The 24,875-nt window shown below is 43.0% G+C and overlaps 1 protein-coding gene across 2 annotated transcripts; it reads right to left on the reverse strand.

Moving 5' to 3' along the window:
• Positions 1 to 514: 514 nt before the first annotated feature.
• Positions 515 to 24,443, reverse strand: smoc2 (SPARC related modular calcium binding 2). 2 transcript variants are annotated; one of them, XM_067609610.1, is made up of 13 exons: positions 23,775 to 24,443; positions 18,112 to 18,274; positions 15,854 to 15,960; positions 15,535 to 15,634; positions 14,686 to 14,730; positions 12,257 to 12,337; positions 11,334 to 11,408; positions 9,589 to 9,775; positions 8,446 to 8,528; positions 3,960 to 4,059; positions 3,465 to 3,712; positions 2,635 to 2,672; positions 515 to 1,050 (listed from the first exon to the last, which is right to left on the reverse strand). In XM_067609610.1, the coding sequence occupies exons 1-13, from the start codon at positions 23,847 to 23,849 to the stop codon at positions 1,027 to 1,029; spliced, it is 1,326 nt and encodes a 441-aa protein (XP_067465711.1). In that variant the 5' UTR covers positions 23,850 to 24,443; the 3' UTR covers positions 515 to 1,026. The 2 variants fall into 2 exon arrangements, with proteins under 2 accessions (XP_067465711.1, XP_067465712.1); XM_067609611.1 differs by having other exon boundaries at positions 12,257 to 12,304; positions 23,775 to 24,441.
• Between the last annotated feature and the right edge of the window lie 432 nt (positions 24,444 to 24,875).

Consider the following 24,875-nt stretch of genomic DNA (forward strand, 5'->3'; position numbering starts at 1 on the left):
TTAAGAAAGAATCCATTCAGGCTCCACTGACTGTTCAAGTGTACATTTACTGTATACATGTAAGTATACCTTATGCAAATACACATGTTCACACACATGAACTGGCTCACATAACGCCCTTTTAATGGGCACTCATACCATACACAGCCTAGATTGGTCCATTTATCTGTCCTCTGTCTACGTGGGAAATCTGTGGTGAACACAGACATAAGTATCATCCATTTTTCCAATTCCAAAATGTTGCCTTGGGGGAATTGGCAAGCTGTCTGAAAGTAGGATGATACACGACCTTTGCTATGTATGACTAATACTTGGCTCCTAAAGACTGTGTCAACAAGGTGTTTTATTAAAGACACAGCAAGAAAACACAAAAAAGGAAAAGCATTACAAGATTTATATAACAAGAAAGAAAATATGGAGGACTAATTGGATTAGAGAGCAACAAAGGAATTTTCTGACCTAATTAACCCTCTTTGACACATTAAGACTGGCGGACCCACAGAGAACAAAAGTGTATAAAAGAGTTCTTTATTTCTAATAAACATGAATACATGTGAACATGTGGGACGTTTTAATGATGTATGTTTAAAACATTCTTGCAAACTGCCGTACAAAGCACAGGAAGAGATGCTATAGTAAGAGATGGTATGTTCTAAGTTATTGGAGCAAAATGTGTAGCAAACTATCCATATATTCGCTTTAACATCATCAACATGAGAGGAAAAGGACACCTGGTGAGGGGCACAAAATGAAACATCAAACATGAAAACTTGTACATCTCTGAAAAGTATACCTTTTAGACACACAAAGGACACATACATTGTATGTGTTAAATAATTTTTGTTTGTCAGGACATAAAAAGCTAACTACATCATTCACAGATTCAGCAGTCTGTTTAAATACCTTATTTCTACAAAGTGAATTTACATTTTTTTTAAAGTACAAAGTGCAAATACTATGGTTTCCATTATTGCCGATTGGCGAGGGCAGAATCTCCATGTGGGAGGGGAAATCTCAGTTGTTAGTTTAGCCTTGCTTCTTCGAGGGATTCTGAGGAGAGGAAATAAAAGTGCTATTAGTTTGACATATGCACTAATGATACAGCCATTAATATCAGGTGGGGTGGGAGGAATGCTTACTTGAGTCGTTCTATGAAATAGGTGCCATTTCCAATTTGCAATTTTTAAAATTTTCATCAAGATCAAACTCCAAGAAAACATATTTTTCCACCTCAGGCATAAATTGCTTATTAATACGACCCCGTCACGGACAATATGTACACCAGTTGAGTAATAATACACAAAATAAATTTTAAAAATCTAATGTTTTCCTGCAAGTAAAATGTCCCTTTTTTGGAAACCATCAATAGAAAGTATGTAATTTAATCCTTATTTTTCATATTTAGATTCTTAATCTTGAAATACAAATTCAACATGTCAACAGCCTCATTGTTTTTGCAAAAAATACTAATTCACTTCAAAATTTCAAATAAAAGTTATAATCATTTGATCAGTCCAGAAAACAAGAATGTTATTCAACATTAATTTATGAAGCATTTCACTCCTTTTCCATCATTTTTTAACAAAATGACCCGTGACAGGGTGGTAACTGATGTGACAGGGTGGTTCACTGTGACGGAGTGGTACAGACAAATTGTCTCTCTATATGATCTGTTGGTTTTAGCCTTCATCTGACATTAGAAACTTTTTTCAGATCTGTTATGAAATAAGCAACATTATTCTTTAAACATAAATACTTCATAACACATTTGGTCAAGAATAAGAAAATAAAAACTCTTTAATGTTAGGGAAGAGAGGTTGCATGAAATTGGGATATAATTAAAACTTTTATTCTATATGTTTTGAAACTACAACATTAGATAAATGACAAAATTTGGTGAATTAGTGAGTGAATATAAGAGATAGTGAGTGAGTGAGTGAGTGAGTGAGTGAGTGAATGAGTGAGTGAGTGAGAATGAGCAAGTAATTGAAATGAGACAGGGGTCTGTGTTTGTTGTTTGTTGTATTGTTTTATTAGGATCCCCATTAGCTGACAATTTAATGGCTGCTAGTCTTCCTGGGGTCCTTGCAAGAAAATTATTACAACAGAACACAAATATGGAGTGTTATTGATAATAAATTAAAATAAGAAAAGAAGTTGAGATGAAGGATCTCTGTACCAATGGGTTTCCATAGGGGGCAGGAACCAAACAGGGTTAAGTTAACAGAAAATAAAGTGATTAGCCTACATCAGAAACACTAAGCTTGTAACACACATCCTTGAGCTTTCATCCTCAAAGTAGACATTTTAGCCTATTCACTGGAAGTAGAACCACCCCGTCACATGTTTTACTGTGACACGGTAGTAATTTATTTATTTGGTGATATTTTAGATGTAAATGTCATGTTGGTCAATATGGACATGTGAATATGGCCATGTACTAATGAAAAATTATTAAAAAATAGTATGTTACTCTTTAAGAATAGTATTTTCTCATATATCATGTTAACAAGAACAATTGAATTTCTAGCTTTAAGCTTTGGAAACATACTTTGGCATATTTTTTGTGCCTTATGCACCTCATCCAACATTGCAGACCCAAATGGCATCCGTTTGGTAGAATGACTCACTTACTAGTTTACTGGAAGATAAGCCTTCTCCCGTTTTGGCCCCTGCAAGACAAAAAGTGACGTAAACCTCAACAACCATAATATGAGGAACTACTGCAAGTCAATTCAGATGTCAAATCATTGTGCTATTGACCCTTCACTTGTTGCTACACTTGTCAAGCTTTCCAATCTAGCACTGGATATGTGCAGATCACATTGACAATGGTAGCAGATTACAACTAAAAGTTAATTTATTTAAATGAAACAATGTTTCCTTGACTTCAGATAAGATGTAGACAAAAGCAGGCATCTAATTTTTACTTGGGACCGTTGGTTTTGCCAGCTGAAATGACTACTGTTGGTAGCGGACTGTATTAGCGGTAGCTAACTAATCACTGTTGGCTCCAGAAAACTCCATATATTGACTTTTTGTATGTCTCCAGCTGCCTAGAATAAAAATGAGAAAACTGCAAAAGGATCTGAAATATGTATTTGATGGCCACATATCATGCTAATTCAGTGCTGTGTAATAATGCAAAACAAGACAAGGCTACTGTTAAATCCATTCCATACACGTTTGCTCTTGTATTTGTGGTTTTGGAAAGGTGATAAAAAAGACACCACCCTTCAAACTCTTTAAATGCTCTCTCTTTAAATCACTACTTTGGCATGTGGGGAAATTCTTGACAAAGCAGTTGCTAAGCTATGACTGGACAATCACTATTTTGGGGAGAGGTTTAGCAAACAATCGATTGCACTAGTTCAATTTTACCTTCTGACTGCAATGATCATAAGCTTGAAGCCTGATTTTGTGCAGAAGAATCCATTTACACATGATGGTGTTTTCCAGCTCACCTTCTTCCTTGGTCACCCCCAAACAGCCCATCAACTCCTGCAGAGACAGTGCTTTGTCGTTGCTGATGTCGCAGTACTCCACAAACTTCTTCACACACTTCTTGGGCTTGGATTTCTTGCGCAGGAAGCGCTTGAATGGCTTGATCTCCTTCTTTCCGATGTCACCGCTGGAGTTTTTATCCAGCTGACTGAAATACCAGTGGACAACCCTCTCCTCCAGTGTGTGGTTGGGGTCAGGCTCAGCCATCCTATAAGCCAAATTCATCAGGTTATTGTCTAATAATCACCCCTCCATCCATTCATCCATCTGTCTAGAATAAGTCACATCACTAGAGTCGAATCACTTGCTGTGGAAGCCAATGACTACCCTAGTGTTCAGTCCAACCAAAATCAGCTGTAGGGCAGGATACTTTTGTGCCTTTGTGCTAAATGACTGAACCCACTGATGTACATGAAAAATTGTAAGATGAACAAATCCATTTCCGATTGTCGTACCTTCCAGTGGATGCTGGATCTGTGACAGCGTGCACCATGTCTGTCGACAGCGCATCAAGAACACTTGTTAGGAACTCTGTTTTCTTTGCCCCAGGACAGCCTGGAAAATAAACCACAGATACCTGAATGAGTGTGTGAGAGTATGCATTATGTAGTTCATGTGGAAGTAAGTGCACGTACATGTCAGCAAACACCGAAAAAGTATCCCCCAGTAAACAGCATTACAACAGTGTGGAATGCTGCCGTCATAGGTGGCCTAATAAATGTCTGGGGAGGGACGTCATGTAAAAGGCAGCGTAGTTTTAACGTGAGCAGCACATAAAGACAGCAGAGGAGAAAATAAACCCAAACAAGACTCTCACAGTTGTCTTTTACTCCCTCTCATAACGTGTCAGACCTCCCCTCATCTGGAGGAGGAAGAAGATACCTGCCAATCATCCAGGAGGCCCCTGAGTGGTTTTGACAGCTGGAGGCACAGAAGACCTTACTGAATATTGTGTGTATGGACAAGAGGCTCCATACAGCTCCTGAGACTCACCTGAGTCATCAAGTGGACCAAATGCAGACTTGACAGACACATTGTTACTTAGGATTTTGTCTAAGGGATGTCTGATTTGAAGGTATGCAGGTATCCACAGACAAATAGACACAACTCAACACCTGATCGCCAGCATGTGATGGGATTACTATTTGAAATGTCAGCTAGAGATGACATAATGATATAATTAACCCATAAAACTATAAGGTAAAGTATATCATGAAGTACCCAACTAAAATCAACAGAGAAGCATTATTACATGCAGAATGACGGGAAAAAAAAAATAAAATTAGGGACAACTGGGGTGGAATGACCCTAATGATAGTAATTGTCTGTTAGGCCATATAGTTTTAAGAGGAGGCCAAGGTTGTTCTGGAAGAGCTGAAGGCTACGGAGGCCTGAGAGATTCCTGGATTCCTCTCCCGGCTCTTCTCTGCTTTCTCACAGTCCGGCTCCCCTCTGCTGTTCTGCTACTACTCTTTTTATGGCCCAGGCCTGCGGGGCCAGATTCTCCTGTGTTGGAGATAATAGCATGCTTTGCACCTCTCGAACAGGTGGCGACCAGCATTGGCGTAAACACCCAGCACCCAGCCTCCACTCCACCTTTCCCAAGTAGCGCAGGGCTTTAGCAGCCTGCATTGAGTTGACGGTTGAATAATACACATGTTCAAACTGTTCCGCAGTCCTCTTTACATGCTCAGCAGACTTGCATTTAAGTTTTAGTGGGCCCTCTCTGGCCCTAGCCCAGTAAAATATCTGACCCACCTGTTAATGGCCAAAATGGTGCCTTGCGGAGCCTCATGTGGTAAATGAGTCTAGACACTCACACAATTGCACCTTCAGATGGCAAAGTGTTTTTATCTGGCTACTCACTGAGGAGAGATTTGTGGGATGCAGTTGGACTTGTTTGAGAGTTAGTGTTTTTCATGGAGAGCACACATCCTCTCCGTAATGCTACAGGAATCTGAGTATGTCTGTCCATTCAAATGGGAAGCCATCAGGTAAGGCTCCAGTCTTTCCCTCTTGGCAGCAGAGGTTTGTTTCTTGTGGGGGAGGGACAGATCAGCTTCTGTCTGTCTGGACACTGTTTAGCTGAGGGGCAGGACACATACGTTCCTGCTGTCATTCAAAGGAAATTGTCTGGACATTTTCCGTTCAGTTCAAGGCTGTGGCAGTAAACGGCTGCTGTCTTATTTAGTAATGATTCTAATTATATATAATGCCTGAGTTTGACAGATACGGGATGGGATCAAGCTGAGAAAGCCTCAAATGATTAGAGTGTTTCTTGTTGAAAAGCTGCACCTCTAAGTAAATACCTCCAGATATCTGCTGCCCGTGTGCCGTAAAAAAGTTGGCCAGTAAGTGCATGTTTACATGTGTGTGTTACTGTCAATAAGAAGCAGTGTTTTTCTGTGGAGCCACATGGGGCAGAGGCCTGTCAGCACTCACAGCCGCAGCTCCCAATGCCTGCCCCGATGGTATCCCGTGATCCGTCTCTGGGGAGAAAGCAAGCCAAATGCGCCGCTTTCCTCTCTTGCCTCTTTCAGGGCAAGTGGCTCCTTTCTCGCATGTCGCCCCATAAACCTCTCAACACCAGCGCTTCAACAGCAAATGGGCTGCAGCGATGTGAAGGCAACATTTATAATTATCGCTGGTTTATACAGTAACAGGGTTTACAGCCGTTGACGCAATTGCTCATAAAGAAAACAAGATGCTGAGTTTCTTTGACTCTGTCCTTGTGTATTTTATAATGGGAGACTGATACGGTGCAGGTTCCTTTGACGAGTTTAGAATGAAGTCTGTGTACTCATGTGAGTGTCTGCATGGCTGAATATGTATATTCTTCTCTGTCCTACTGCTACGTGTTAAGGAGGTGTTTGGTTGGGCTTGACGTCTTTCTCATGGGATAGTTGTGACTGTTTTCCACCCCATCACTGCCTCACACTTTCTGCTGACAGTAATCATTACTGTTCAACATCCTAGCAATGCCATCAGTGCCACTGGAAGGCAAAGATGAGTAACACTTGTTGGACTAAGGAGCATTCATCTGTGACTGTCTATCCCACTGTTTTATACACACTGTACGAGTAAGAGTCCACGATGCCTGAGCAGAGACAGAGTGTTGCTCTGCTGCTAAAATGCAGCACCTGCGAGCATAGAGCACAGCTCTGGCCCGGTACACTGTTACATAAACAGTTATGGATGGGACAGGAACAGTGGCAGCTCTGTTCATATGCTGCTGGATTATTAACATGTTTACCAAACCACCAAAAAAACAGCTAAAGACGACGAATTTGCCAAGCATCATTCAGCTTTAAACTATGATTTGGTTGTATGCAGCACCTGAAAGCTATAACTCTGCTCTGCTTTGCCTGTCATTTGTTATATTTTGACATTTAACCAAGTCTTGAGGGACAAAATTAAATATTATTATTATATTATATTTATTATTCAATATATAAAAATGTAAAAACACAGATGAAGCACCCAAAATTGTTAATTATGATCATCCATCCACATTTTATTCAAGCAGCATGGTAGGTCAAAGTTTAATCAGAGAGCAGCTCTATAAAAGTTTTCTATCTGGCACTTAACTTTTGACTCTCCATAAAAGACAAAATTGCCAAAAAGAAGATATGAAAACACTTGTTTGTTGAAATAAAAAAGGGAAAAATCAGGAGCGTCTGGTAGCTGAATGGTTACTACGCATGCCACAGAACCGCAATGTCCTTGGTTCAATTCCAGCCAGGGACCGTTGTTGTCATATCCATCTATTTCCCCTTGTTTCCTTTCTCCTTCTTCACTATCCCCTGTCCAATAAATGGAGAAAAAAATGCCAAAACAGGAAAAACTCAAATATCTAGTTTCACATCTTGGTATCAATATTACATTGTAATATTTCATAACTCTAAAATAATCCATTCACTGCGATTGTCCATCTAGGACTTAGGAAAACAAGATTCATGAAAGCCTTCTCAACTGTGAGAGCCATGGCAGTAAAAGCAACCTTCTGGCACTTGTTTTTATTAATTCTCAAAATCTGCAAACCTAATGTGACCCATGATAATTTTATCCATCTCCAATATTATCCATCTGTAAATGTTATTATAAATCCCACACAAATATATCAAAATGTAGTCCCTAACTTTGTCTGTCTGTTGTTTGGTGCTGGGAAAGTCTAGTACAGTGGATTTTTAGCTGTTTGCTGAAAACAGCTGCCTACAGCATCTGGAAATTAGGTTGATTAAAGCAGTGAAAGTGAATCCAAACAGTAAAGTTGTGGTTGTAAAACCAAAACAATGAGCTGAAAGAGCCTAAAAAGCTTCATAAGATTAAGGGGAACTGCAGACTGAAGAATTTACTGTGGTTTAATCATTACGAGCAACCCCTTTCACATACACGCAGTCATTTAAATCAAAGTTAATAAAATATTGATTACAGCAGCTTCAAAGCGTCAATTCCTGTCAGGCAAATAGCCAATTAACACAGCAAACACTCTTACCATAAATGAACCCAACCACCATGACCACACTCTCTAAACCACCTTCAGTTTAGTTATCTATACTGTTGTCAAGCCATCTATCACTACCTGGCTCTGGCATCCTATTATCCATTATCTCCACCTCTCCTCCCTGCTGTTTCTCCTCCGTGCTATCATCCCACTATCCTCCATCTCTCCATGTCAGTTGAAGATTAATCCCCCCCATGATCCGTCTCTGTCTCGTGGCTTATTGACCAGCGAGGGGCAGTATCTGGCAATCATCAAGCCTTTATCAAGCGTTTCCTTGACCAACAGTGCTAATGATGTCAATAAACACACACACACTCATGCTGTTATCACAACCTTGGAAGAGCGGCAGCAGTTGGAGGCCGGCTGCTGAAGAACTTCACCATGTGGTCTGAACAGAGAGGAAAAACAGAGACTGAGGCCAGTCTTTGGAGACTTACCTTGGAGATGTCTGCTTCTATAATGGTCCTTAGGTTTTGTTGGGTGGGCCCTGGCATTGCCGTCACACTTTGGCTGCTCATACCTGTGATAGAGAATACGTCATTTGAGCAAATGCCATTTCACTCAAAGTGAAATGGGTCAAAGGAGTTGTTTATAACAGTAAAGCTGTCCTCGTTGTAAAATCAGAGATGAATCCAATGTTTTCCAATTACCCCTGTACAGCTAAATCTCAGGGATTCAAATAATTGTTTGTGGCAAACCAGAGGCTGTGAAACACATCCAAAAAGAGGAGAAGGATTTGGGACTGTTATGAGGACAGAGAGGGGGAGGGATGGTGAGAAAGAGAGAGATAGAGGGAGAGAACCAGACAGGGAGCGTGGGACACAAGGAAGCTTTCACGGCCTCCCTTGGAGAGTCGGCGGAGCCCCGATTGCTGCTGTGCGACTGGGCCAAAAGCTGGCGAGGGACAAGGGGAGAGAAGGGGGAAAATCCACGCTTCCATATGTGTGCTAATGTGCTGTCTGGCACTCTGCCTGGAGCCTTGTTAATCTGATACCCAGCCTCGCTGCTCAATATAAGTGTACCAGTGCCCTGCTCTGCCAGCCTGACTGACCTCTGACCTGCCCCTCACCAGACTAACTGAGTCACTCTGTCTCATCAGAAAATGGAGATGTCTGTCTGCCTGTTTATGTCAGACTCAAGCCTTTTGTGAGCCTGAAATAGAGAATCTTCTTTTTGTTGTCTGAATGTCGCTTTATTTCTAACATTTTCTTCCAAATAGACAGTCTCCTACAAAGTTTGCATGATTGCAGACTTGCAGAATTTCAGACTGAGGGCAAAAATAATGCTCAATGTTGTTCTAGGACATTTTAGTGCAGTAGATAAAGCACTTGCCAACAAAGAGCTTGAAGCTGGGTCATCCAGTTGAAGGACAGTCTCTCTATTTACTGGCCAATCTGCTGAGTAAGGGTGGCTAATGATCACTTAACGGCTTTGTGTAACAACCGTCTGGATGGTTTGCCACGGAGCAATAAATACCAGGAATCTTTGTAAATTAAGGTGAAAGTACAAAAGATAAGCCCCCAAAATAGCCATAGAGTGTGCTGTAGAGGGGAGTTTGGGATTGATGTGGTCTCTCCTACCTGGTGGAGGTGCCAGGTATGGGCCGTCCAGTGTCCACTAGTACACACCAGCAGTAGCCGGTGGAGGGGTGGCACTGGACCGGCTTGTACAGCCCTCCTTGGGCGCAGTCAGGCACGAATACAGCGTCGTTCTTGTGCTGCCTTGCCTCTTCCTGGGCAGACTGCTGTTCCTGGTCACATGATGAGGCTGGAAAGCGAGGTCAGAGGTTATAAAGGAATCAGCGGCGGTGTCAGTGGATAGTCTGTGGTCTCTCACTTGTGGTTGTGTGACTTGGCAAACACATGTACCCAGACACACACTCATGAACAAAAGGGTTTGTTTAAAGTTTAAACCACATCTGGCTAACACAATTTGGATTTATACAACATAGAGCATGTTTGAATTAATTTCTTTTTCCCAAACGCATGCACTGCTGTCTCTTTACACTCCAACTGTTGCTGCTGAATCTCTGAAGAGGCAGAGAAGGAGGTTGAAGCGCTGGAGAAGACAAAGGGGTGGAGGATGAGTGCTCAGAGACAGTGTGTGTAGACTTCTATATCAGCCCCCCGTGGCACTGTTTACGGACATTAACGGGCTAATGACTAAGTACAGCTCCCATGCTCCAAGTAAGGTAAATATTTGGACACTCAACTGCCCTCTGTGGATGTGTGTGACAGAGAGAGAAACAGACAAGACAAAGGCAGAACAGTGGTCAGTCGGGCCTTCGCCTTCACACACCCACACACACTGACACACTACTGCAGGGTACTGTAAAGTACCAGGGATCTATATGTTTACATGTACAAAATTCCCAGGGAAAAATGCAATGTTTCATGATCCTTTCCTTTATCCATATGTACAGAAAATACGATGGTCTTGATGGGAGAAAGATGGGCTTTTGCGGCGCCTCAGCAGGATCTAATCAGACTTTTTCTGTGCAGCAGCCTCTTTCTCTGCCATGCAGCTCTCCAACAGAGATTTTAAGCATTAAACTCAGGGATTGAAGCAGAGCTCTTCTGGCCACGAGGGCTTTCATCACCAATCTCTCCTTTTTTTGTTGCTCGCCTCAAGGCTCGGAAGCTATTGCGGGATTATGGATATCCCTTTTCTTTGTTTATTTTCATTAGAGATCTTTACCCACACAAAAGAGACCAAATGAAATGCCTCCCCGCTTTCTCAAGCGACTCTCTTCGCTCCAGCTCCTCCGTATGGGCTCTCTTTGTTGGGGTGGGTGTTTTTATTTCACCCCAATACCCCAAAGAGCACATGGTAATCAAAACCATCAATGCTGCATTTCTCGGGGTTTTTTTATTGGTTGTAAATTATGATAATGGAATTCACACACAAATGCACACATGCACACAGGGTTCTCATCTCTAGGCTGGCCTCAAAATAACATTTTTCTTATGCAGAAAGCAACATATTTCCCAAAAGCACACAGAGGTAACTGATCTGTGTGGTAAGATAAACATGCATGTGTGTAAAAGGAGAACAGGATGGACCAGCCAGAAGAATAGGAGATCCTGTGTTTGTGCCATGTGCTGATAATTACAGATACGCTGCAACTCGAAGAACCACAGAGAAGCAGATCCTCAAAGCCTGACGCACTCCAACACCAAGATGTATTGGTTTCACAACCCACCATCTGTCCTTAAAAGACAGGAACAGCCTCAAACCATGATTGCTTACACAAGTAGGAAAAACACAGAACGTGCTTTGAGTTGAGGTCGCTGTCATTAAAGAAAAAGTGGTCTTTGAAACTCACATGGTGCTCTGGTTCTATTGTTCTGTCGGCTGCGAACCTGCTCCGTCCACAAAGTGGGGTACTGGGAAATGATGTCTGAAAGAAATCACCAAGACAGCTTTATTAGCTTCAATCGAAAACACACTTGTATATCATCTGAGCCAAACCTGGTAGTTCCAAACCTCACAGACTGTAAAACGCACATCAAGGTTATCGAATCACAAATTGCTGGAGTGGATGTGGGAAGTAAACTGAATACGCTAGCTACAACCAGAAATAAAGAGGCAAAAAGAGAGTAGGTAAACTATGATCTATGACTATAAATCTTTTCATGTCTTCAAATGTTCACATTAAGATGAAATGATTCTTCCATTAAAATATAAAAAGATGAGATAAGTGCTCAATGGCAACTTCACAAAATGTGATTATCTGTTTCCCACTCACAGTGATGGATTATCTTTATTAAATTTGAAATGTAGGAAGTTGTTTTCTCTGCCATTTGGAGTTTAAAAGAAGTGAATGAGTCCAAGAAGTCTTGCAATTTATTTTAAAATATCCCCTTTCTTACCTCATACATGAAAAAGCAAGATTTTGTGACTCCTCATTCACTTGAATGAAAAAGTGTGTCATCACTGAAGTGTGCTGGCATGACTATGTTTTAGCATGTACTAATATCCTGTTCTTAAATATCACTTTAACATCAACAGCATAGAAAAATAAAAAGTTCTTATCTATATTTACATTGAACCTTGCACATCTTAATGTTATCACATCTCAATGAATGTCCTTTTTTGAAGCTTCATGCTGTAACTGCTTCATGTGCAGGCACTGATGGCCTTTTAAGGATGTTTTGGGGCTGTGTTTTTGAGTCAGTGGTTTCTCAGTAAACACAGGCTCAGTATCAAACATTGTTCTTACTCACAGTGTGATGCATAAAAGCTCACCTTCTTCATCTACAGCAGGCTGTGGATCCACCACTAGGCCAGTCTCATCTGCATTTAGAATGGAGAATATTTGCAAGGAGACTACAATTACGAGAGTAAGCTAGATGAGAAAACACTTAACTATATGAGATTTGCACGTTGCCCGGCCAAGAAGGATAGAAATAGAAGTAAAAGAAAAAGAGAAAGAGAAAGAGAGGAGTGTTGGAAGGTGAAAGAGGTGACTTAGTAAGAGGAGAGAGGAGGAGGAAAACAAGTAGTGGTCATATATTCCCATGGTTTGACTTCATGCAACAAGGGAGATCATTATGCTATGGAGGACAGATTGAGGTCAGTTAGAATGAATGAAGAGTGGATGAGGACCAGTTGTCCTTGATGTTCTTCTCCATCCTTCCATTGCCTGCATATAAGAGCTGTGTGAAGGTGGGAGAGACACAAGGGATGAAGAATGAAGTAGCCAAGTCTGAGACGAACCAATTAATGGTGGGAGAATCCAGCTCAGTGTTTGTTTGGCCTCTGTTTGTTTGTTTGATTTGCGGTAGGGGGGGAGAGGGGGATGGAGGTTTTGAGCCGCTTAGGGTGAAACCACGGCCGTAGGTGTGGTTAACCTCAGTGTGGGTCACTCATTCTGCTCAAAGCAAAGCTCTGTTAATGCATGAGTCAGGGCATATCGAATGGGTGGCTCCACAAACAGGGATTAAACTTAAACTTCTTTTCTTCAGCAAGAATTCTCCATTGCAAAATCAGGATTTTACATTAAATGCAAGTTTGTTACGCCAGGCATTCATCTTCTCAGGCATGCTTGGTGGATAAAAATACATACAGTCAGTGTGACTGACTTAGGTAGACATGTTATTACCCTGCTCACTTAACGGATGGAAATGCCATTTCAAAAAGTGTATTTATGATTCGGATTTACGATAAACCACTAATGACCTAGCTTTACTTTGCGGCCTTTTACATGACTGTAACACCTCTTTTAGCATCTGCCAGGAAACCCCTGCGCTATTTGTGGTCATACGGCACTAGTTTTACTGCTGTTTGTCAGTCGTCAGCTGCATATGATTCCAGCATGTGAATAAATTTGTCAAGTCAAGCACCAGAAATGGGTTTATGGTAAAGCATTTGGAGTTTAACTGTACCAAATGTCTTGATAATAAAAGTGCAGCAATGGTCACCATGGAATGCTTATGTACTGATGGTCTTCTGTTGAATCAAAATATTGATGCAATCACTGCTATTTTCAGTGCTGGCACACAACAAATCTAAAGTTTATTCTGCTTTTCACCACCATGTTTATCCAACCAGTTCAGATTGAACCACAAACCCCCCCACCCCCCCTTCCACCTCTTTTCCTCCCTCTTTCCCTCTTTTCCTCTCCCACCATCCCTCCTCCTCTCTCAAATTTTGCATTCCCACTTGATCTATGTGTAATGAGTTGGCTGGGCTCAGACAGACACTATACCCAAGACTGTTTACAGAGAGAGAGAGGCACAGACGTTAATGTCACAATGACAGGAATAACCTATGTGACAAATACAAGTGGATGCATGTGCACTTTCTCTCTCTCTCACACACGCAAACACACACACACACACACATGCACACGCATAATCACATAAGGAATCGATCAGAAACCACCCAAATTACACTTTGACTTTCTGCGCATTCAAATCACATCAGTTAAATGAATCATCTCTTAAAAGATGAGGGCAAGATATACAGTATCTGGAGTGGAGCTGGAGGGAACTGAGTGGTTCTATATCTGGAAAAGGGAAGATATTGATGTAGATATTGATGAAAGTAGGGTGGAGGATAAAGTGAGAACATTTCCTTGTATGTTATGACACTGTAGCTGAAAAAGAAATGACCAAGAGTGTTAAAGTTAGAGAAGAGGAGCTTATGATAAGTCATTGTTCCTCCATTCTGGCTCCTCCCTGGCTGTTTGGCTGCCTGGTTAAGACAACAGGCAGTTATAGACACTGTAGCTGCTGGCAGTGTGCATTAAAGCTCACTGCAGCCTCTCTCCTTAGACTTGTTACTCAGTAACAGACAGCTTTTATATGAGCCTTCAGGCTGCTCACACTCTGTCGAATTGACAAAATATTAGAGAGGCAAGCCTTAACAGGCGACCCACACTGCACATCCCCAACACAGATGCAGGCAAACAGACACAGAGATACAAAGGAATACACACACACACACACACACACACACACACACACACACACACGCACACACACACACACCACACACACACACACACACACACACACACACACACACACACACACACACACACACACACACACACACATACATGCATGCTGAGATAGATCCACACATACACATGGACAAACACAAAAACATACATACATATAAAGGAGACAATTTGCCTTCAAGAATGAATGTTTCGTGAATTAAATTCTCACCTGCTTTTCCTGGCTCTCTTGTGGTAGGTCTTTCTTGTTTTGATCCTGAAAAGCAGTAAGTTGAAATTAATTAAAACAACACACTTTTTCATAATATCCTCAACAATGAAAAAAGATTACAGATCTTTGGCATCTGACATACTTAAAAAAATCCAGCCTCATTTTGTGGCACAAGAACAAACAGCAGCCAAGCTTAAGAAGTGAACCACAGTGGAAAACTCTGCTCTCTTTTTTTATTTTCAAATGTTATTAATTTATGTACAGTGGCTAACACATGCATGTGGATGGAGAGGCATTTTAATGGCATTTTCTTCATTTACATTTTAACTACTAAAGTAGAGCTGGCAGTTACATTACTACGACTACTGCCACTACAACTACAGCGACTTCTGGTGCTTTCTCCAATTGAAACAGCAGCAACTTCCAAGGCAGCCCCATGGAGACACACAGGGAGGACATGTGGCATTGGTTATTTGATTGTTTGGCAGACGCCATCCTCCAAGAACACTTACATTCCTTACAGTTTAACTTTGTTGCTCAACTCTGCAGCAGGGATTTTCTACTAGGCTTATTTACACCGCAGCCCCATGCCTTGAGCAACGTCCTCGGGTGGCCCTCAGACTTTGTGGCTGTCGGTCCAGCACTGACCACTGTTCCACAGGGCTGAAGATTACACCCCCCACAAACATGGAATGTCATGCTTGAATTCGATTTATCATCATTGCCTCACAAAATTACACAAACCACATTCTAGTACAAATAAGTCATTTTAAATGTTGGGCTCATTACACGAGAGTATAATTACTGACAGCGGCTCGTTATAAGAAAGGTTGATGGGGTTGTACCTACCTTGGCATCGTGGTTTTTTATTGGCCACTGCTGACCCACTGATAGGTCGGCCATTGGGGTTGACACACCAACAGTATCCAGTGTAGCTGTGACACTGAACCTAAGCAACACAATATGTAAAAAAAACAAGTTAGCACAAGATAAACCAAATTTGGCATCTGTGAGAATGAAATGTGAAGAGACAGTGTCAAAACTCATCAACAGATCATTTCAGGAAGGAGTAAAAAGTGGAAATTCTTTGTGTGACTGAATGAATCTTTTCCAAACCTCCTTCATATTTAAAACAGAGATAATTATTTATGTTGTGTTTTTTTGTTACCTCGCTATATGTGCCATCAGGGTTGCACACAGGCACAAAGACCTGAGGGAAGAGCTTCTTGGCCTGCTGCTCTGTGTACTTCTTCTCTGCTACACATCTGGATGTATCTGAGGAGCACCACAAATCACCAGAGTCACTACACATCAGAGAAATCCATGATTCAACCCACAGCTCAACTATTTTCTTATGGTGCACAAATACAAAACCGATGCACTCAGAAAGTCAGTGGAAGATGTTGAATCTCATGGATGATGAGGAATGAAAGCAAAATGCAGGGAGAGAGGGAGACGGAGGGGAAACAATTCAAGACATTTCGGAAGCGGCAGATACTTGTGTGGCTGGGAATAGAACCAACACCCCCGGTCTTATTAGGAGCACATCAGGCAGGCTTGCACTGTGCCTGGTGGTAAAGCCATTACTGAGTGAGGCAGCTCGTGCTGCTCCTGTAGAACATTCCAGGCACCCAAGAAAAGGGCTGATGCACAGGGAAAACCTGACCCTTCCTTAATGTCTCTCGGTCTGCCTCTCTCTCCTCCTAAACCTCGACTGTCTCCTCAGTTCAGCCTGAACTATCCTCTAAGTGTTTGTCGATATAAATGTGGGTCAGCAACTTTTCACCAGTGTGCACCTCAAGTCTTTTCACATCTGTCCGTCAGAGACATGGATCATCTTGTCATTCCACAGCTGCTTCATCCAACCTGACCAACAGCGCCAGCTGTGCAAACTCTCAGCGATGGGTTCGATGGTAAGTTGGTGTGACACATTAGCTGCCACGCAGTGCCCGTCTGACTTGCAGGTTCAAATCACATTAAAACAATGACTCATGCTAAGCTTAAAAACGTCCACCACTTTTGGTCAGGAGGCTGCTGGCATGCCTTACAGTGGATTGTCCATTAGACTAGACACATGCGGGAGAATGTGCACTGGTTTCTCTCTGTCTAGAGTGTATGCATGTGTGTGTGTGTGTGTGTGTCTGTGTCACTGTCACTAGTGGGGAGAGGGGGCAAGATGTTGGATGTTCCGGATGGAGGAAAACAGCAAGTTCAGGAGCTCTAAAGTTAGCTCCATTGGAAAAACCCAAAACCATCGTCGTTCTCCAGGGGGTTCCGACCAAAAAGCTGACTGGAAAAAATGACAGGACACTTGAATCATATGCACACAGTGATAGAAAACAAATGTGGTGCCAGTCTCACCATCCTTAAACACAATCCCATCTCTGTGCTTTTAGGCCAGACCAGCCCTCTGGTTTATTTCTGCTGCTGACTCGGCTGCTGCTGCTGTGTCTTTCACCCCGGCTATCCAGGAGCAGAGGGGGGTCCGAGCTCTTATAGACCCGATGTTATTGACGCATACAATACGACTTTCATGGACTCTTGTCCCTTTCAGCTTCCTAGCTGGAATCCTCTATTCTGTGTCCCGGCGCTGTCCGCCACATCCAGATGTCCGCTTAGAGACGTTGCCATAGAGACCCAACACGGGCATAAAATTGTGGAATGCTTTTCCATCATACGAGACTTCTTTTTAAGCAAACCCTGTCGCTCACGCTCTCTGCATTAGTGATCTAATATTGTAATGTGTAAGAATGAGGCATTGTCCCCAGTCTGTACAGCGATGAACTGGCAGTACAGAGTTAGTGAGTGGGGCGGGTATTCGGGGCCGTGGCATTGGGGTGTGTGGGTTCTTCCTTCTAACACTGAGTAACAATGAGGGAGTCTGTGAGTTGCCTGACCCCACTGGCTCTCCTTCCCCTTTTGCTTTTCATCTCCAGTCCTCCATCGGTCAAATATGTACCGCTTTACATCTAGTATGATGAAAATGAGATCATTAATTCTTGTCAAGATATTTCATTCCAATGGTCTCGCCTCTGCATAATGTATCTGATTTCAGAGAGCGTGAGCCATTTCATATCAATAAGAAAGTTGTTGGTTGTCCCATGAGGCTATTCTATATGTATGTCATGTACGTATGTTGATACAAAGCATGAAATCTATGAGTAAACAAAAATAATTTCAACTGAAAAGAGGAAGTGTGTATTATGACCACTTAACGTACATTTCCTTTATCACTGCAGCCAGCAGACAGCAGCACCCCCCCCACCCAACCCCTCCACCCACTCTCACCGTGTCAACCCCACTCGTCCTCCCAGCACTCAAAGAATCAATTATGCTGAAATGAATTTAACCCAGGAGTTTCTACTGTGACCCCCTCTGCGCGTTTGAGAGCGTCAGGCGGCGCTGAAGCGTGACTCATGACCTGACCTTTGCATGGCCCTCGGATGACCTCCAGCTGGGGGTCGCGGCACTTGGCTCGGAGGAACTCGCAGCGAGATGTGAAGGTCCTGCCATCAGAGGCACACAGCGGTTTGCGAGTAGTTGCGCTGCATTCCATGTTGCACTCCTTATCCTGATCCACCCGCAGGAACTGCAGAAGTGAGAAAGTAAGAGATAAGGAGAGAAAACATTTGCTAAATGAGTCATTTCTCAAAATCAAGGAGCTCTGCATCAAACGAGTTTAATTGCCACAACAACAGGTGTAAATCTGGAGGGATTTATGATGTTTAGGGGTTGGAGATTGTAAAAACAGGCTTTTACACCAATAAGTCTGAGGATGAGTGTCCATTGCCAAGCCATACAAATTGTTAATTTTGTTTCAAAACTTCTATCGGTGGTTCATGAGCATGAGCCACATCCTTTCATAAATACACTACAAAACACTGATAAACACACAAAGAAGAAACAGTTTCATTATAAGCCTGTCTGGGAGCAGCCCTGCTTTGTCTTTGTCTAAAGGGCAGGAGAAGATTTGACTGATGCTTCCTTGCTTCTTTGTCTGTGCCAACACCTGCATAAGTATTCACCTGGAATCACTCCTGAGGATGTTTTACTCAACCATGAAAGGAGAAACAAGACAACGCAGACTCCTGGCTGAACGCATCGGATCACCTGTGTCAATGCCACCATTGTATCTGCCACCGTAGTATGAAACCCCCTCGCCAGGCCACACAATGGGGCACGGCAGCGGTGAGGGGGGTGGCAACAAGCTGTGACTGCTACAATGAATGAAAAGATAAACTAGATGTCAGGCAGCTTTGTGCTGCTACAGTGTGAGTTTTGGGTTTTCATAAAGTTTGCGTGATTCATTCAGTTGGGTGGAATAATGACCTGGGTTGAGTGGAAAAAAACAAGCTAATATACCCATGCTGATGCAGGTGCTGTTTTCAGCCACTCATATCCATAGATAAACACCACTCTGAAGCCTTTTTGTCTTCTCTTATAATGAAAATATTTGCACGTATGAGGCTGAATTTTTCATTCAGTTTTGCTCTTTTGTTTTGTGATGTTTTTGTTCAGTTTTTAGTGGATGCACGAATGTCCAAAATCTGTTTGAATGCCTGTTCTGTCAACTATTCTCAGCAGACACACACACACACACACACAGATAGAAACTTTCTCTCTCTTCTCACACATACTAATCAATCTTAGGCACAAAGCAGAGAGGCAAAGCCATTACTTAAAGGTAAGCCATATAAATCTGTTCTTTCAAAAGAAAGGGCATGGCAAGATACAGAGCAAGAAGAAAAGACACACATCCATGAAGAGGGTGGGATGATCAGCAATAAAAGAAATTTGTTGTGTCTGACATCTTACAAATGAAGTGAGAGATGAGGTTTGATGGCAACCCCCCGCCTTCAGACGAGCAGGGCTGCAGGGCTGCCTGGGCCACGGTGCACCTGGAAGAGGGTTGGCAGGGAAGGCAACGTCGCCCTGGGCCAGAGGGGGGAGATACGGCCCATTCTGTCAACCCTGCTCATAAATCTTCCCAGGGGGGATCAGAGAGGAGAGGCCCGTTCAAACACATCGGAAGAGGAGCCGCAAGGGAGGGAAGATGAGTCTTTTGGATTGAATGAAATTTTTCAAAAACTTCTCCAAATTTTTTTTTTTACAAGCCCTTTCTTCTCTGGCTTTTAAAAATGATGTGTTGTTATGAAGAGAAGGCAAAATGAATCCTGACGTCGCAAAGTGGGAGAGCTGTTTGCTTCATAAGAACAGCGTGTGTCCAAGTCTCAAAGCTCATCCTTCATCCTTCTAGACAGAAATATGGAGAGTGCTTTCCTTTAGGAATAACTGCATATGAGTGAATGTTGCCTGTTTCCAGGAGTTGAAGTATTGTCTTTAATTCAGGAAAGCCAAGACTTTCAGCACAGTAGTCTTCAGCTGTGATTCCCAGCCTCAGGGAGGAGAAACCTGAGGGGTCTTAAGATGATTTGTGCTGTATATTTTTTGATTTTTCTCTAATTTCTGCATTCTCTTATGAAAGGCAGTCAGTTTTTGGGTTTTACTTTTTTTACACTTATGCTGTTTATATACAATTAGGATGCTTTTCCATTTTAAGTTTGCTAAAGGAAGCTTTCTTTTAAAGAAGAGTTGCCACTTTGGAGAATATGACTTTATTTGAGAGGGGTTGGTTGGTAGACTTTATTAATTTTCTCAAATGGTTACAATCAGAAGCCACGTTGGCCCTCATCAACAAGGCACCTGTTATTTAATGGAACAATGAACAACTATTATACTATATGAATAGATTAGGATATTCTCGTTCTCTTTCCCCTGCTGCTTATTTCTTTGGTTGAACTGGTGGTCAAACATCCCCCTTCCCCTTCTTGTTAATGTCTCTGAGTTTCTTGGATCGTTTGCATCACTACATTTAACTGACAGTCTCCCGTCGGTACCCCCGTTCCCTCTCTTTCTGTCCTCCCCACGCCACCTAGGACGTCCGTCTGAAGCGGTGACCTCCTCTCACCCTCCGCTCAGTCTTTCACAGCTCACCCCTTCACTTAAAGTCCAGCAGACATGACAGGCTGTTTCATGAAGACGGTTTCTGCGCAGACTATGGCCACACAACAGTTAGTAACCTCTCCGATAATGTCTGAGTGCGTCCAGCCATGCTTCGGTGGTGGGCTGTCAGCCTCGCCACAACCCACACTGGCCACCCCAGTGTCCACACCACACCAGTATTATCAGCATCAGCCCCTGCCAGCCAGCAGACTGACAACCCAAACAGATTCATTCAGCAGCTCAGCATCCTGCTAGATGTCCACTGTATACCACACAGCAGAGCGCCAAGTGCCTGCAAGTTTTACGATAAAGCTCCAAGAACTCAGCATGGAGAACACAGTTAGCCATGAAATCAGCCACCCATGAAATCAACCACCCAGATTCACTATCAGACATCCAAGTGTTTATTTCAGTTGCAGTTGGCCCCACTGAAGAACAAGATAAAATAAGATGTGAAAGCCAGTGAGAGAAGGAAGTTTCGGAGACTAATGGTGTGTTGAGGACCTCTTCCTCCTGTGTACTCCTAATGGTAGTTAGCTGTCTGCTGCAGATCTCTGTGCGTTTGGCCTGTGGTGATGGATGGGCAAGGCCGAGGCAGAGCTCTGACACTCCCCTGATGTCTCATTCCCGCCTCTGCAAGCCGGCACCCTCGCCATGCACAGCAACACAGCAGAGAGTGATGGATCGCCTTGGCTACAAGCAGCACAAGCTCCCATCCTAATTTATCATAAAAGGAGTCTCATACAAGACAGAACACATATTGTGACTCATATCCATTTATTGCTCACATAATTTTCTTGCCTACTTCCAGACAGCTGTATCTCACTTTCTCAGTTTTTCTTTCTCTTTCCTCTCTTTCCTTCCATGATTTCTTTTTTTTTTCTTCACATGATCTCTCTTGGAAGATGCTTTTTGCATCTGCTCAAATAATACAAGAGGTTGGCAAATGAACAAGAGACAGGCGAGAGAGGCGAGACAGGCGGAGTGTAAGGGAAATTTTTTTTTCCAAGACCAACCAGCATACAAATCAAATCCTATTACCTCCCCCTGGCTCTGCGGCATTGTGGGATTGAATGGAGTACGAAGGAGGCGAGCCTCCAGCAGAGAGCACATTGTAGGCTGATAAGGGCCTTCTGGGCTGGGAGGCCCCTGCTTCCAGCACCCCGAGAGGCCCCTCACACCACGGCCCCGCAGGGTCAATGGGGGCCCCAGCTGAGAGCTGAGACAAACGTGTTAAATGGCCTTGGCGGGAGTTTCCTGCGTGGACGCTAGGATGCAAAGGGGATCATTAGTTTCCTGCATGGTGGAAAGGGAAGAAAGTGACAGCCTTTAACCAGGCTACTAACTCAATCAAAGGAAAAGGCATTTAATTGCTGTGAAAGATGTTAAAAAGAAAGAGATATGGTGTGAAAGGCCACTAGTAGTCATGTGACAATAAAAAAGTCTCTCTGGGCAGGTGCACAATTATGAAAGCACGGGGGGCAATGGAGCCCATATGTTTTGACAAAGAGGCAGCCAATGTTCTGTGCACCCTCATCTTTTCACACACTATTTCATACTTCCACAAACCATGGAAAAAATTCAGGCTCATGAATACCCTGGGCAAATATCCCATATATTTAACTGCCTGTTCGACCTCAAATATGCACAAAATATCACATGGAGACATTTTCTTGAAACCAGCTATAACCTCTCCTGTGTCACTCAAACAATAAGCCAGTAATCACTCATAAAGTCCTGTAGAAGTACAAGTCCAGTGCTCCATCTGCTATTCCAATAAAGGAGGTCTAATGAACCGCAGTACAGTCATGTCCAGAGCCTGGTGGATGCTGTCATATCCAAATACACTACACACACACACACTGCTGCATCTGTGTGCCCTTTTCATTAATTGTTGGGTAAATATTATCACCCATGACATCTCAGGAAACACTCATATTATTTGTTCTCATTGCTGTAAAGATACTCTGTGTGTGTGAATGTGTGTATCAGGGGAGCATCTGCTCAGTGCAACACTTCATCCCACATTCCACAACTCCGTAGTGCCGTCAGGGAGAAAGGATATCCGACCCTTCACCTGCAGGTTAACAACTCACGGCCATTTGTTTCCAACTGGATATTAAAGCATCTTCACCCGGACGATAAATAATGGTGCTGGGGGAGGCGGCTGTCACATCAACCTCTAAATCAAGGGGGGAAACCTCTGACAGTGCACATTCTGCTGTCTATTATTCCTCCTTTAGCACTATACCTGCACTTGATCATGGCCATGAAATTAACCTCCTCTGCCTGTAAAGCTGCACTTTCTCCTGCAATTTAGGTAAAAAATGGACAGTATGCTCTGTTCTGCTGCTGTAAACAATGCCATGTGCTTTGGTGCAGTAGACCTGCTGACACTGGCAGCGTAGACCCCACAGAGCCACTGAAACAACGAGAGTGAACAGAGACAGAGAGGGACACAGGCAGGTAGAGGCACTAAAAGCAACCCACTTGTTGGTGCCCAGTGTTGCAGCTAACAGACCAGTCAGCTCCTTACACACAAGCCAACAGCTCTGCCATCTCAGACATACTGTACAGAGACCCTGCAACAAAGGGACATTGAGTTCATAAAGCTCAGGGGAGAACACAGACTTCTCAAGTTAATAGCCTGCTGAGTTTTATTTTCAATCCTAAATTGAGCCTGAATTTCCACCAAATATGAACATAACAGTAAACAGTGAAAACGTCTTCTTTTGGAGAGAGACTGCATATACACATCATATCGTCAGCCTTGGCCACAATGCAATAAAATCTCTGTGTTTATTGGTTGTTTTCAATATAAGCCTATGATTGTTAGACGGAAAGCTCACAACACAAACGCTCAAAAAGGACGACGAATGCCAGTTTTATGAACTTACACACTAACTTTAAAAAGTCAGTGTTTCAGGGCTGCATTTTTGTTGTAAAAAAATTGCCAGTGTGTATTCCTCTTGGTGTTTCCAAACATTACGCATGAAATGCACAAGGAAATATTTGGCTTTTAAAACTATCTTTTACAGAGTGGATGTGAGCGATAAGTGTTGTGGGGAGTATGTGGCCATTCCTACCGTGAGAGCGGAGTACTTTTGAGCGCGTCCAGCGCTCAGCAGACAGATGAAGACCAGCAGCGGACAGACGCGCATCCTGACGCAGCGTGGCAATAAACTCTCCAAATTACGCACGGTCCAAAATTCAGTCTGAGTTGCCTGTATTTCACCAAAGCACAAACAGTGTCTCTGGAAGACTTCGAAAATGTTTAAAAATCCAAAGTAGTCCTTCCGAAAAAAATCTCAGTGGTGGAGAACAGGGTGCTGGTTTATTTCACTTCGTCTCCTTGGTTTCGTCTGCCAAACCGTTTGTGTAGACACTCTCCTTATTTCTGGCAGTGCGATAAACCCCCCGTGTCCCTGACCTTTTCCCCTCCCTCGGTGTCTCTTCTCCCTCTCTCCAATTCGACTTCTTTTCTCCACACCCCCTCCCACCACACTTGAGGACTATATCCCTTATCGGATGCAGGCAGTTCCCTCGCTGGTAGGTAGGTAGGTAGGTGTACGTTTGAGCGACTCCGTCTGCTGCTGGTAGCTGAGGCAAACACGTCAGGTATTCTTGTCTTTAACTTTTGTTCCCCTTTCCTTCTCCCTCAAAAGACAACAAGTAATCCCCTTTTTTCCAGAAGACCTTGTTATGAGACTCGTTCGGCAGAGAAAGGAGGGGTTCAGACAGGCTACTGTCTGCTGGGAGGGTCAGAAGGAAGAATAAACGCAGTCTGCGCTCAAACTCTCATACTGCCCAGACATCTCATTGTAATTGTCATGTCTGTACACCACTTTGGTCAACATATGTTTTAAACGTGCTTTATAAATAGACTGACATAATACAATACACAGACAAGGAAAGGACATTATCTAGTTGTTAGTTTCTGAGAGGAAAATTAAATACTACAGTATATCGCACGCAAGGGGAGAAAGTAGAGAACGCTATACTTAGGCCCCTATTTGAGTAATGGTAATACTCTTACAGTCAATATAGATGTCGGTGGAATAAAAGGGACATGATAAATGTGAAGTTTGGTGGTGCTCTTCTTGGCATCGATTTGACAAGTCATCTGAGCTTTCCTTGTTAGTGGAGAGAGCGGCACCTTGCAACTATAACGCCACCAAACGGTGCTT

Source organism: Thunnus thynnus, chromosome 14 (assembly GCF_963924715.1).
Source record: "Thunnus thynnus chromosome 14, fThuThy2.1, whole genome shotgun sequence".
NCBI classification, from domain to species: Eukaryota; Metazoa; Chordata; class Actinopteri; order Scombriformes; family Scombridae; genus Thunnus; species Thunnus thynnus.